This window comes from Dendrobium catenatum, unplaced genomic scaffold (genome assembly GCF_001605985.2).
Source record: "Dendrobium catenatum unplaced genomic scaffold, ASM160598v2 fragScaff_scaffold_1639, whole genome shotgun sequence".
Lineage (NCBI taxonomy): Eukaryota > Viridiplantae > Streptophyta > Magnoliopsida > Asparagales > Orchidaceae > Dendrobium > Dendrobium catenatum.
The window spans coordinates 1,984,366-1,999,976 of record NW_021320101.1 but is presented as its reverse complement, the minus strand read 5'-3'; the positions used below and the strand labels follow the sequence as shown (position 1 = coordinate 1,999,976).

The following is a 15,611-nucleotide window of genomic DNA, read 5'->3' as shown; positions in this document are numbered from 1 at the left end:
ATTGTAAGTTTGCTAAAATCAGAGTTCAAATGGTCTCCAATTTAATTTTTGAAGCTTCCAACTTAATTTTATCCAATTCTCATTGCACAAAAACAAATCATAAAATCTCTTTAACATCGAATCAATACAGGATTAAGCTAATATCAACCAAGAAAAAAATGTAAATGAATAGAAAATTAAATTTGGAGTGATTTGAATGGACGACCGATGTTAAATCTATTGATCGTGGGCCGTTTATTGGGCATTTAAATGTCTTAGTGATATCAGAATTCGACGATCTTGGTCACGTTGGATTCGTCTCATCTAGCCGCTCAATTTTACTATAAGCACTTCATGTTTGGAAACCATTTGGCAATCCAAATTATGGTTTAAACTTTCCAAATATGCTTCGAGTCTTTGATTTTGACTCATTTGGGTTCAGATTGAATCGAATTTGGTGTCGTTGGGTTTGCATTTTAAAGACGTTCAATTCTATTGTAAGTTTGCTAAAATCAGAGTTCAAATGGTCTCCAATTTAATTTTTGAAGTTTCCAACTTAATTTTATCTATAGTTTTTTTTCCCATTTTTTAATGTGAAAACCCCTAAAAATGGGAAAAACCACGAGGCCTAACCCAATTGAAAATGATTCCACTATAATTTGAGTAGATTATAGCAGACTGGGTCATCCTTGAGGGCGATCAGATTACAAATGTCAACTATAAAGTTGAAATCTAATGACAAACAAGGATGATAGTCTGGCGTCACTTGGTGGTTTGGCGGATCTTCGAGCGTCAGGTAGTGATCCAGCAGAACTCAGAGCCTCAAGTGGTGGTCTAGCGGAGCTTAGGGATTCAGGCGGTGGTCCCGCGGAGCTCAGGGCCTCAAGTGGTAATTTGACGGAGCTCAGGGTCTCAGGTGGTGATCCGGAGGAGGTCACAGTGTCAGGTGGTGATCTGGTAGAAGTGAGGGCTTCAAGCGGTGGTCCCGCGGAGCTCAGGGCCTCAAGTTGTGGTCCGACGGAGCTCAGGGCCTCAGGTGGTGGTCTGGTTGAACGCCGGCAGTGGTCAAGAAGGCTAGAGCAATCTCTGAACTCTCTCTTTAATCATTTGGCTTAGGTTCCCCTTTTCAAGAAGGAGGAAGGGTCTATTTATAGATTTCTTAGAGTGTCATGACCCATAAATAGGAGGATGATCAATGGCAAATGGGGAGTGGTTTGGATGGACGATCGATGTTGAATCCCTGATCGTGGACTGTTCGTTAGACATTTGAATGTCTTAATGATGTTAGAATTTTGCATATTGGGCTTGTTGGATTTGTCTCATCGAGCCGCTCGATTCGACTATAAGCATGTGCTTTAGATCCAAATTGTGGTTTGAACATTCCAACAATGCTTTAGATCTTTGATTCGGACCCATTTGGGCTCGGATTGAGTCGAATTTGATGTCATTTGGTTTGTATTTTTGAGACATTCAATTTGACTATAAGTCTGCTAAAATCGGAGTTCGGATGGTCCCAATTTTAATTTTGGAAGTTTCCAACTTGATTTTGCCTCGAGATTCGTGCCCTATTAGAATAAATTACTCAGTGATGTTAATCTGTGTGAATAAGATCAATAGAAATTTATCAATAATGTTTAACTTATCAAAGATTATTTATCATAATGTTACTATATTTTAACCTAAATGAAATAGATAAAATTAAATCCCCCTAACATAAATTATATAATAGCAACTGCGCTACAACACATAAGAAATTAATAACCTCCCTATGTATGTGTAATTAATAATTATTACAAATTTAAATAAAATTTGAAGTATATAGTTGACGAAATGCTAAGTGTCCAAGAGGCCTTGGGGGCACTGCAGCGCTTAGCTCTTTATTTAGAGAGAAGGTAAATCCTGGGCGTAGAGGGCACTATAGCATTGGATAAAAAGTGTTGCAAAGCTGAGCTTTATGTAACAACCCAAATTTTTTAAAATGGATTTATTTAAAAAAATCTTTTTTTTTTTTTAATTGGAGTGCTATAGTGATGTGCTTTTGAGAGCAGCAACATTGGGGGGGAGTAGCAACGCTGAACTCTGTATTCTATAGTAACTCTGGATTGAGCATGTAATGATGCAACACCAAGTCTAGAGCATCATGATGTTGGGCACTGAATTAATTCTTTTAATATAGATTTATTCACTCAACCATTTCTTTCTCTCTCTCTCTCTCTCTCTCTATCTATCTCTCTCTCTCTCTCTCTCTCTCTCTCTCTCTCTCTCTCTCTCTCTCTCTCTCACACACACACACACATTTAACTTGACTGGTAAGAAATGGAAGAAAAAACAAAAGAGAAGGGGAGTAAGAGAAGAAAGAGAAATCTCATCAAGGGTTTTTATTCGTCACTCTTATTACAAAAACTATTTTGATCATTGTAGGTGACTTTTATCCTATCTCTGTTTTCAAAGATTTATTCGTTTATTTAAATTGATATTTTGCTTTCAATTCAAAGTAACAAGACTAATTTTACTTAAGAAGATAGAATAAATATAATTCTTCCAATTTAGATCTTAGGGCATCACTCTTTATTTGGGAGTATATGGAATATTCTAATAGAGAATCTTAATGTTGCATTTTGGAGCATCACAATGTTGAGCACTAAAATGAGTTTTAGTATAAATATCTAAAGCCATTTTCATTTTAACCTCACCACACTTCAATTGTCGGAGAAGTGAAGAGAAGAGAGAAGTAATACATAGAAAGAAGAAAGGGGAATTAAGAGGCCAAAGTGTGAAGTTTATCCATCTAATTTGTTCAGGAAATTATTGAGCACAAGGTGGGCTCTTACAACCCTATTTCTAATTCCAGTTTTGATGTTTGTACAAAGGTTATAAGATAATATGTAATTTTAATGAGCTTTAGAAACTTTCACCATGTGATTTCTGATGTATTATAGAATATCTAATTCTAATAAATTTAATTGTATGAAATTAAATTTTAATCGTTGATTTTATCTGCTTGAATTTTTTAACTATTTTTCGTAAATGTAGTATTTTTGGCATTAACTTCGGATCATTAAAAGTCCTAAATGATGCTTTTAATATTCTTTATGAATGAATTTTCAAATGTCAAATTGTTAAGTGTGTATGCAACTTTTACATGTGTGTCTTGCATATGACAATTCATTATATTCATGTTTAATGTTATGTATACATGGCAATTATGTTAATATATGCATGTGTATGCGATATCATGACAAAAGTTTTAATGTGTGAGATGTTAAAGTACACTACTATTTTTAGATATAAGTGTTATTGATAATCGACCCTTAAGATCTGGTAGCAACTGATGGACAAAATTTCAAAGCTGCAACTATACAGAGTATTATATGGGTGGTGATATCTAATTTGATGATGTAGTTTGATGGTCTAGTAGCTCTGCTTATGGAGGAAACCTATAGTAGGATGATTAAAGTTAGATGAGATAAGATAGATTGAAATATGCAATTATTCATGAGGCTGAAGCCACCTCATTTTTAGGGTGCAGTAGAACCTCAAGCAGCTCATGACTGACTAATGAGGTTAGAAAAATCATTCGATAACATGTAATGCTCTAAGAATAAGAAGGTTATGAGTAGTATTTATAACATTTATTAATTTTAAAAGTAGGTCATTAATTTAATCATATACAAATTCTTTCTCAAACATGATCTTATTATGTGTTCAAGTCTTCTTGCCAATCATCATTCCATGCGATAAAAGTTCTGAAGTGAATGATAGTCTTATGCATTATCATGTGTTGCTTCCTATAGATATAATATTTTTGAGTGCTGTCCACCCAAAGTGCCAAAGAAAATGCCAAAGATTGCTTTATGTTGTGTTATTTGAACAAGTTTTTTTCATAATTTTTTATTTCCTTAAGAGCTCATTCTTCATAGTTTTTGTATCATAACATATTATATTCCACTATTGTTTAAATATTTAAAATTATTGTACTACTAGTCTTAATGCTACATATATATAAAATTGATTGTGTCAAATTTGTAATAACTTTTTATTAATAAAATAATTATGTAAATTATTGGTTTTCCTTCGTGGTCTAAATCTATTGTGTGAAGGAGCAATTATCAAACATTCATTGAAGTTCAAAATGCAAATACTCAATTATTCGACTCATTTGGCAGCTTGTAGATATAAAATATTTGTAAAATAGTGATTTTTAAATCTCATTTTGCTGAATATGAGAGATTTTAAAGGTATTTGTGAAGTTTAAAACTAATTCTTTTTTTCCTGAATACATCCAACCAAATAAAACTATTTAGCAAACTTCAATTTCTCAAAGCATAATTTTTTTGCTTCAAGCAACCAATTGGGACCTTAAAGTATTTTTCAATAGCTATAATTTAACTAATCTTTGATAAATTTCTTATTAACATTGATACGGCATCACAAAATTAGTTTGATCGGGCACGAATCTCGAGGCAAAACACAATCCGGAAACTTCAAAAATTAAATTCAGGAGCATGTGAACTCCAATTTCAGCTAACTTATTGTCAAACTGAGCGTCTCGGAAATACGAACCCAAAGACACCAAGTTCGACCCAATCCGAGCCCAAATGGGTCCAAATCATGGACCCGAAGCGCTGTTGGAAGGTTCAAACCGCAATTTGAGTTACCAAACGGTCTCCGATTTTGACGAGCTTATACTCGAATCGAACGGCTCGACGAGAAGAATCCAACGAGCCCAAGATCACCGAATTCCAACATCATTAAGGCCTTCAAATGTCCAACGAATGGTGCACGATCGTAGGATTCAATATCGGCCGTCCATTCAAACCACTCCCAATTCGCCCTTGATCTCACATCTATTTACGGGCCATGCCACTCCATAAAATCTATAAATAGATCCCTCATTCTTCACAAAGGGGGGACTCAAGCAAGAAGAGAAGGAAGAGGAGAAGGAAGGGAAGGAAGAAGCTCCTCCTCGACCACCGCCGGAACCTCGCCGGACCACCGCAGGAGCCTCACCGGATTACCGCAGGAGCCTCACCGGACCACCGTCGGAGTTTCGCCACACCACCATCTCAAGGCCCGACGTTCAGGCCCGACGTGCTACTAAAGGCTTGACATTCATGCCCAACGTTCTGCTCAAGGCCCGACTTTCAGGCCTGACGTCTTCATCTGAGGCCCTCACCTTCTCCAGAAGCCCTCACATTCGTCAAAGGCCCTCACCAACATCTGAGGCCTTCACCTTCACCTAAGACCCTCACCTTCGCGAGAGGCCCTCATCTTCACCAAAGGCTCTCTCCTCCGCTAGACTACCACCTTACGCCGTTGTTTTGTCGGAACACCACCTGAGGCTTGAACTTTTGCTGGGCCACTACCTGACGTCCAGAGTTCTACCAAAGTACCGTCCTACTACAACGGTCTTTCAGACCTCAGTCTCCTACCGACTACGGTCCTTCAGGCCTTCGTCGCCTATTATGTTCCTTCCGACCTCCATCAACAGACAACGGTCTTTCTGACCCCGGTCTCCTGCTGACTACGGTTCTTCCGACCAGACAAACATGTATATGTAATTCATACTATGTAATGCAATCTGCATGATGTACATTTGCTACATCAATCCAAGGCCTTCTCCCAAGGAAGAGCCTCATTTTTAACAACTACAAATACTAGTGGATTCATTCAAATTGGGCTAGGCCCCGTGATTTTTCCCCCTTTTCAGGAGTTTTTCACGTAAAAACTCTGGTGTCTCTTATGAATGTTTCACCCCCTCACTTATCTGCTTGTGTGCTGGATCTTCGTACAATGCATATATATATATATATAATATATATATATATATATATAACATCTCTTTATAAGCTTATTTTTCTCAAAATGCAGATAAATATATGCAAGAAATAACCTATATATTGTTTTTAGTTCCTATTTCAAGGAATAAACTATATATTATTTTTAGTTCCTATTTCTTGTAAGCCACCAAAGTATTTTTAGCTCTAGTATATTTTATTCTAAACCTATCAACATCCACTCAAACACATCCTTTCGTTAGTATATCAAGCGCAAATGACTTATTGTGATCTTCATTTACTTTTCATGTTGGATTTGAGTTAGCTTTCAAGTTGGTGCAATGTGAAGACCTAGCTCTATCATGAAAATAAAGTTATATACAAGTTTAGGGTTATGTCACTAGTTTTCTTATTGTTGTTCCTTTTAACAAAAATTAAGTCAAGAACTAAATGTTGTTGTCTATTGGCTAACTAGAAGTCTCAAAGGGATTTATTTTCTTATTAATTCTCAAAGAGATATACATTAATTAATACAAAAAATAAGATAATGATTGAAAGCACATATAGAAGGTTTATTGAAGAATGATGGATTGTAATGTGTTATTAGGTGAATTATTTATATTAAAGTTGTTATTTTGGCTAGTTGATTGAATTAAGTATAAATAAGTTCTTGTTACTTACATGAAAAATATCTTGAATGTATATAAATGCATAAGAGGCAAAATAGTTGATTTAGAAAGGTAACAAGATGAAAATATTATTTATGTTTGTTTATGCTCGTTATGTGACATGGTATAAGTTTTTTGAAGATTACATAAGTTTAGTCATCATGATGAAAAAATGATTCTGCAGCTAGAAAAATCTATTAGCATAGAGACATTAAAAATTGAATGATCTTATAAAATACATGTTGGAGTAACATGATATGAGGGTTGAATTTACTTGATAGAAAGTGACCATTTGTGTTTGATCTTCTTGTTATTTCATGAATTCCACCATCATATGTTCCTTCTTATTCTTGTTCTCTTCTTCATGTTGTTCTCATCTCCTTTTGGTAATGCCTCTATTTTTTTTATTGTGTTTTGGTTGGAGGAATAAAGCAGACCATCATGTGTTCCTTCTTGTTTTTGTTCTATTTTTTCTAATTTTCTCTTCTCCTTTTGGGAATGCCTCTCTTTTGGCTATGTTTTGGTTGGAGTAATAAAGCAAAATTAAAAAAAAAATTACCTAATAATTACATCTTGATTGTTTTGTTTAGGTGTTATTGATAAGAATTTGTTTTGACCAAGTAAATTAAAACTTGTGCATATTTCTCTTTATGATTCTCTACTTAAAACTAAAGCGTGCATGATATTAGATTATGTTTATTCTTCAATTTTTTGGATATCCCTTTATGAAAAATAGAAAAGATATTACTTTTCCACTCAATTTCTCCTTAATCAAATAAGTGGGCAAAGGTACTATAAAATTAAATTATTATAAGGGGGAAATAATATTTAATATACATTTTAGTGATGAAATATCTATGAAGTCATGATCATCTTAATCAGTACCCATGACTACTAGTCTACTACAAAACTATTATATGCATCATTAGTAGCTATTGGACCCATTAGACTTACCTTATACTCATTTAGTAGCAAAACTTATTAATGTTAAAAATATTTAATTTGATTTTAAGAAGATATTTTTTTTATCAAAATTGATACCAAAATAAAAGTATGGCGTTGAATGAATACAAAAGTGTCATTAAAGAATCATTAAGGTCTTATTTTGTTTGTAACATTAAAGAATCATTAAGGTCTTATTTTCTCTTCTCCTTTTGGTAATGCCTCTCTTTTTTTAATTTTGTTGATGTCTTCTTATATTTTATTATAGGCCTATTCAGCCGTAAAAGATTATCTAATAAATTATTTTGATGTATTTTAATTCAATTTACATGACTTCTAACATGTAACTATTAACTGTTAGTCTTTCTCAATTTGATTGATTGGAAGTGGCAATTTCTATTTGATCTTCTTATTTTTATGTTTTGTATTGCTTTTTTGTGCAACATGTAATTTTGGTTTGGCTGTTATTTCTTTGTTCTTGATTTGATTCAATCTTCTAATTGTTACTATTCACGTAATATTTCATCGGTCGTACATTTTCCTGAGTTCCACATTAGGGATTCTCTTGCGGCCTTGCTTTGTCCGACTCCGGAGGCAAAGGGGCTGAAGTAGCGAGGGCCGGCGATAATGGCAACAGCCAAACCTGATGACACTCTACATCCTCCTCAACTCGTCGCCAGCGGCGAAGCTACTCCTGCTCCGGTCATCCTCCACCCGAACGATTCCCGCGTTCGCTCCCTTTGCGAAATCCTCTCCCGCACCCAGACGACGGAACTGGAACGCGCTTTCTCCAGCTGCGGCATCATCCCGGTCCCCGAGCTCGTGGAGGCCGTCCTCTGCCTCTCGTACTCCTACCCTTCCTCCGCCGTTCAGTTCTTTCGTTGGTCAGGTCTCTCCCTGAAGCACACACCCCGCGCCTGGAACCTCATGATCGACATTCTCGGCCGCAATGGCCTTTTTGATGCCATGTGGGACGCCATCCGCTCGATGAAGCAGGAGGGTGGCATACTGTCTGCCGCTACTTTCGCCTCAGCCTTCGGCTCTTACTGCGCCGCAGGTAAGATTAAAGAGGCCATCATGACCTTCGACGTCATGGATCGCTACGGCGTTTCACAGGACGTCGTTGCCGTTAACTCCCTTCTCAGCGCCATCTGCCGCCAAGACGGCCGCACCGCCGACGCTGCCGACTTCTTTGACCGCATCAAGGCCCGCGTGCCCCCTGACGCCGATACGTTCGCCATCCTCTTTGAGGGCTGGGAGAAGGAGGGAAACACCGCCCGCGCCAAGACAACCTTCGGCGAGATGATCATCCGCGTCGGCTGGAACGCCAACAACATGTCCGCTTATGACGCCTTTCTCAGCACTCTTGTCCGGGCCGCCCAGCCTCAGGAGGCCCTCAAGTTCCTCATGGTCATGAAGTCCAATAACTGCCTCCCCGGTCTCAAATTTTTCAGTAACGCCCTTGACATCCTCGTCAAGCACAATGACTCCGATCATGCCCTTGCTCTATGGGATATCATGGTAACCGACAGTGGCCTCGTCCCCGATTTGGTCATGTTCAACGCGATGATCTCCCTCCTCTGCAACAACCAAAAGATTGACTTTGCCTTTCGCTATCTTGATGATATGCCCTTTTATGGTGCTTTCCCCGACTCTCGCACCTACAATGCTATTTTTGAGTGTCTTATCAGGAATAATCGGGCTCGTGAGGCTGAGTTGTTCTTTAGGGAGATGAAGAAAAACGAGCTGCCGCCGACTCCCTCCAACTGCGCCGCTGCTATCAGGATGTTCTTCGATCAGTTCGACCCCGCAGCTGCTCTTGACGTGTGGAGCTACCTCATGGAGGAGCTAATGACGCCAGACAATGAGTCTGCCAATGAGCTACTCCTAGGTTTGGCAGAGTTTGGGAGGTTGAGTTTTGTGGCAAGATATGCCGAGGATATGCTTGACAGGGGCATAGAGTTGCGGCTTACTGTGATCGAGAAGTTGAAGAATTTCTTTCAAAAGGCAGGAAAACCTGACTTGTACGATCGTATTACAAGAAAGATGAACCGGCAGTAGCAGTTTGTATGGCTGCACAAGATTCATAGAGGTTTGTACCCTTGCTAACTTTCTTCTTATGTCAAATTTAGGGAGGGTTTTTAAAAATATAATTAGTTTTTTCTAAGGGTATGGCTATTGGGAAATGATAACTAAACCGAAGCAATAATTTGTAGTGCGATATGCAACCATAATAAATGAAGAGTTAATTAAAATGTCGTGGTGTCAAGTTGCTTTCTCAAGAGACGTGGGAAAGTGCTTATTAAGACAATGTGATACAGTAACAGTAAGATGAGAAGAGCCTACATAAAGGAGGTTAGTAGAAGCATCAATGCTGTTAAATCATAATGATCATAAGAGAAGATAGGCAGTGAATGACATGCAGAAATATATAGGATTAAGAGGGAAAATGAAAAATGCTTCTTAGGTAAAAAATTGCTTAACAAGAAGCAAATCTAAGGGGCTGTTTAGATACAAGATTTAAGCAGGATTTGAGTTAAATCTTGCCAAATGCAAAAAAAATACCTCCTCAAATCTCACGGTAAGTTAAGTCCCGATTTAACGTTGTTTTCCACTTTTTCCCCTAAATCCCAAATTTAGTAAATACCATAGTTCGGTGGATTTACAGGATTTAGCCGAAGAAGCATGCAAAATGGGTGAAAGATCGCTATCTTCACGGTGAGCTCCTATCGTGACTTCCGACCCACATAAAGAACGTCATTGAAGGAGGCAAATAAGCTTACATTATTACGAGATTTAAGGATTTAATGAATCTTTCAAAACTCCACCTCACACGAAGTAGGCGAAGTCGATTAGCAACAAAGAAATGGAGAAGAGGAAAAGCAAACTCTAGACAAGCCTACTGCCTATGGCTATAGGAAGAGCATAGACAAAGATAAAGTGAAGATAAATTATTGAAATAGGCAAGCATTGGCAGAGAAAAATACCATCTTTTTACTATGAATTAATTAAATTAGTTTAATTTATCTAATTAGGAAAATAATGTAATTAAGAAATAATTAATTAGATATTGATAATTAAATTATATTCTAATTATATTATTTGTAATTGTTAGTTATGATGGTAATTAAAATAAAAATTTATATTTAACTCATAAATAATTAAAAATATAATCAAAGTTTGTTAAAATTTTGATAAGATTTAATTTTATTCTCCTAAGTATGTTATAATTAAAAACACAAATTAAATTTGCATTTTTAGTGAATTACATCAAGGATTAGCCTTAAGCCCATATCTTTTTACTTTAGTCATGGATGTTCTTACTAGAGATTTGTAAGAGGTTGTATCATGGTGTATGTTTTTTGCTAATGATATTCTTTTTGTTGACAAGGCTAGAGAGGGAGTTGAAGGTAAACTTGAATTATGGAGGTCAACCTGAGAGTGTAAAAGTTTTCGTTTGAGTATATCTAAAACCAAATATATTAAGTGTAATTTTAGAAGCAATAACTCTAGTGGGAAAATTGTGACTTTGGGCAATCAAGTCATTAATAAGAGTACATGCTTTAGAAATCTTGGGTCTATTGTTCAGAGTTATAGTGAAATAGATGGGGATATTATTAGTAGAATTCAAGCTGGATGGCTGAAGTGGAGGAATGCATTGGATTGTTGTGTTATAGAAAAGTCACCTTCAAACATATGTGAAAATTCTATAAGATGGTGGTGAGATCTGCAATATGGCGCAGAATGTTGTTCATTGAAAGAGAAGCATAATCTTAAGTTAAATGTTGCAGAGATGAGGATGCCTCAGGTGGATGAGCGGCTTTATTCTTAGAGATAAAATACAAAATGAGCATATGCATGAAAAGGTTGGAGTAACTCCAGTGGAAGATAAATTAGAGAGAATCGCCTTAGATGGTTTGGTCATATAAAATTTCGGCCTTCTGATGATCCAATTAGAAGAATAGATGGATTAGATTTGACTTATTAGGAAATATTAAAAACAACCTCTCTTTATTAGATTTAAATGAGAATTTGACTCTTAACAGGACATAATGGAGAAAAAATTAATGTAGCCGACCTCACATAGTGGGATAAAGGATTGTTGTTATTGTTGTAGAGAATTAATTGCCTTAAATCCTGAGTTGAAACCAAACAATCTCATCGGATTTACCATGATTTAATATTTTTCTTTCCATATATTTTTAGGATTTAACACCCTTAGGATTTAATATTTCAGATTTACAGGATTCACTAAATTCTACTTGATGACATACTTGTGTACAACAGGTCGATAAGGGAGCACTTGGAGCATGTGAGGGTGGTTTTGGAAGTATTACAAGAAGATCAGCTTCGAGCCAACCTGAAGAAGTGCTTCTTTGAACAGGTTAGTGTGGAATACTTGGGGCACGTGGTCTCTTAGGAGGGGGTGGCTGCTGATCAGACAAAGAATGAGGCTATGCATAAATGACATTTACCTAGGAATCTGAAAGAGCTGAGGGGTTTCTTAGGTTTGATGGGGTACTACAAGAGATTTGTAAGAGGATGCAACATCATAGCTTGATCGTTAACTAAGCAACTAAAGAAGGATAACTTCTTTTGGGGAGAGGCAGCTACATAGACCTTTGAGAGACTAAAGAAAGCTATGATCATAGTATCGATTTTGGCCTTACCAGATTTGAGTCAGATTTTTGTGGTGGAGATGGATGCATTAGTATATGAGTTGGGGGCAATGCTTATGTAGAATCATAGACCCATAGCCTACTTCAGCCAAGTGTTGACAGCCCGAGCTAGGTTGAAGTCAATTTATGAAAGGGAATTGATGGCTAATGTGTTAGCCATTCAGAAGTGGCGAACATACTTATTGGGTCGGCATTTCATTGTTAGGGTGGATGGTGGATGAGGAGTATCATAAATGGTTGTCAAAGCTATTAGGCTATAATTTTGAGATTCATTGAAGGCCAGGATTGGAGAATAAGGTGGCAGATGCTTTGTCTAGATGCATGAGGGAGCTCCAGGAATTGGCTATGTCGATAATACTAATGCTGAACTAAGGGGCTATCAAGTAGGAGAGTATGTAGGATGAGGAGTTGGAAAAAATTAGAGCAAATCTTTTGAAGGATGAGAATAGTCTCCTAGGCTACTCTCTAGAGGGAGAGAGATTGTTGTACTAGAGGATGTTTGTGATGCCTAGGACCTTAGTTCATATCCCACATCTGATGTAAGAGTTCCACGGGAGCATTATTTGAGATCACTCTAGTGTACATAAGACATACATGAGACTAGCAATGGAGCTGTATTGGAAGGGGATGCACAAGGATGTGGAAGAGATGGTGGCTTGATGTGAGGTGTGCTAATGGAACAAGTAAATGGTCATTGCTCCTAGGGGGTTACTTCAACACCTAGTTCTGCATGTCAGGGTGTGGAAGTCACCATGGACTTTATTGATGGGTTATCTTGATTGGAAGGGTTTACTGTGATTTTGGTAGTAGTTGACAGATTGAGCAAGTGCACTCACTTCATCCCTTTATAACATCCTTACATGACAGTGATAATAGCGGCCACATTTATCAGGGAGGTGGTCAAGTTACATGGGATACCAAAGTCTATAGTATCTGACAGAGATAAGGTATTCCTCAGTCATTTTTGGATGGAGTTGTTTAGGCTATAAGGAACAGTGCTGAAGAGGAGCACTACTTATCACCCTCAGATAGACATGTAGACAGAAGTAGTGAATAGGAGCTTGGAGACAGATATGCGGTATTTTGCTTCAAAAACACCTAGGGCATGGGCCAAGTGGATGGCATGGGTAGAATACTAGTACAACACTTCGTAACACTCGGCCTGCTAGATGACTCCTTTCAAAGTGGTGTACGGGAGAGACCCTTCACATTTAGTATATTTTGGGTAGAGCCGCACACCAGTATCTTCAGTAGAGCAGTGCCTGAAGGAAAGGGATAGGATGCTGAAAGAGTTAAAAGACACATGTTGAGGGCTCAACAAATTATGAAAAGTAGGTGGATTGACATAAGAACGACATTCGGTTTGCCATGGGGATAGTGAATTCTTAAAGTTGCGGCCCTATATACAGAGGACAATAGCCAACAGAAGGAATGAAAAGCTAGCGTCGAGGTACTTTGTCCCTTATGAGGTGTTGGAGAGTATTGGAATAGTGGCCTATCGCTTGAAGTTACTCTCAACCGCTTCCATACACCCCGTGTTCCACATATCACAATTGAGGGGAGCTGTGGGGGACATGGAGCTAGTTCAGAATTAGCAGGGCCGCTGATGGAGGATCTAGAGGTGATTTTAGAACCACTAGAGCTTCAACGAGTACGACAGGGAGAGGGAGAGCCCAACTAAGTGATGATTAAGTAGAATAACTTGCCTGGCTATGATGCCATATGGGATCCATATGAGAGGGTAGAGCGTCAGTTTCCCTCCGTCCACGTTGAGAACAAGGTGTCTCTTTGGGAGGGGAGTATTGATAGACCGGTCCAACTAGGTCTATTGGAGGCGGAACAGGGGAGTTCCACTCCCATCATTGTCGCTCAAATCCTAGAGGAGGTCTATCAATCAGTAAAGAGACGCATTATTGTAAATCATACCAAGAAGACATCCAGCAAGCTAACCATATATATTACTTACTTTCCTATTTTTTTTCCATCTTATGGGCTATATTTTTCTTATAAATATGCTATTTATTCTATCCATTGTAACAAGAAAATATGAAGTATTCTCTTCTCATATGTATCAAAATGATATCAAATACACTTCTATCTTTCATCATTCTTTATTATATTTCTCATACTCTATTTTTACACCCAAAAGTTCAAAGTCTTCTCAGCTTGTCTCTTAGGAGTGTTTTTGTTTAAACTATGATGTTGGTTAAACATGAAATGACCTTAAAAAAACCCTCCTCTTATGCTGCTAGTTACTATGTGATGTGATACAACATGCGGTGAAACATGAATTGCACGTTAGAGATTAATGAGAGTTTAACTTTGCAATGTTAACGATAAAATCTAGCTTACTCAAGTTGGATTCAAGAAACTTCGTGATAGATTATGTTAACGGCAGTGATTACATTTAAGAATTACAAGAGTCTTGCAAAATATAACCAAAATAAACTAGATAATGCAAATAGCTACTACTAAAGCCACACATTTAAAATTTAGATCATTCACCTTGAGTTCCTTTCATTGCTCTCGAAAATATGGGCTAGCGGAGGAGGATTGTAAGTAAACTCAACGATGCCACTAATAGACAAGTAATCCCGAGAGGACTCGTCGCCGGGAAGGAAGCTGGGGTTGGAGGGGCGGGTGGACGGCCGTCGATGGTCCACTCGTAGTCTGAACTTTGTCTGTTGATGACGTGTATGAGAGTAGGGAGGATCCTGTCCAAGTAAGCTCCAACAGTGTCGTCGTCGGAATCAAATCCCGCGTCGAAGAATGGCGATTGTCGGACGTCGAGATTGCCGTGGGCATCAAATACTAGCCCCCATTCAAATTCCGGATCCGCCATACATCCCTTTTCTTGTAGATGAGGGGGCAAGGTGGAAGAACTTAGGAGAAGAGGTCTCGGGTGAGGGGAAGAGAGAGATCGGTGGGCTAGGGTAGAGGAAATTTCAGAATTCTGGAATCTAATTCCAATTAGGAGTGGGAAATTTAATTTAAAAAAAACAAATTAATTCCAAATTGGATGGGGGGAAGCTGGCGGTTCAAGAGGGTTAATGGAAATTGATTGAGAGCAATTAATAAAATAGAAGAGAGAAAAGCCAATCAAGGGGAGGCCGGCCACGTATAGAGAGGAAAGAGAGGGATTAAAATCAAATAGGTGGGGCCCATATGTTATATATTAATTATAATCAAATCTGAGTAACGTTCAGTATTGATTTTAATTAAGAAAACTTCCAAAATGGCATAATATGGGGAGGAAACGGGATTAGAATTTCAATTTAGGATTAAATTCTCTTCAAGAACTTCCCAAATCAGGAAGACCAAATAGGAAAGCAAATTAATCCTAGCAATTTTGAAATCCCTGCAGCTGAACCAAGGGCTGGCCGGCGGCTAGGTGGCCTGGCCAGCAGGGGGGCTGGCCGGCGGTCTGAGTCTTCTCATTCTTCCTGAGCCACTTGTGACTTTATGAAATGTTAGATGCTCACGGAAAAACAATAAATATATACTCAATGAAAAGGCGGTCCAAACTACTCATATTTTTGCATGCATCATAATTAAACTCGGGTCAA

At 37.9% G+C, this 15,611-nt stretch overlaps 1 protein-coding gene across 4 annotated transcripts in view; it reads left to right on the top strand.

Moving 5' to 3' along the window:
* The first annotated feature begins 7,873 nt into the window (after positions 1-7,873).
* The window catches only part of LOC110110613 (pentatricopeptide repeat-containing protein At1g77360, mitochondrial), a 12,689-nt gene continuing 4,951 nt past the window's right edge, over positions 7,874-15,611 (top strand). For all 4 annotated transcript variants that reach the window (XR_002304727.2, XR_003703194.1, XM_020842188.2 and 1 more), the window contains exon 1: positions 7,874-9,458. Coding sequence is in view for 2 of the 4 variants with exons in the window: in XM_020842188.2 (XP_020697847.1) it covers positions 7,994-9,427 (1,434 nt within the window). In the remaining 2 variants the exon portion in view is untranslated. The remainder of the gene's footprint in view (positions 9,459-15,611) is intronic.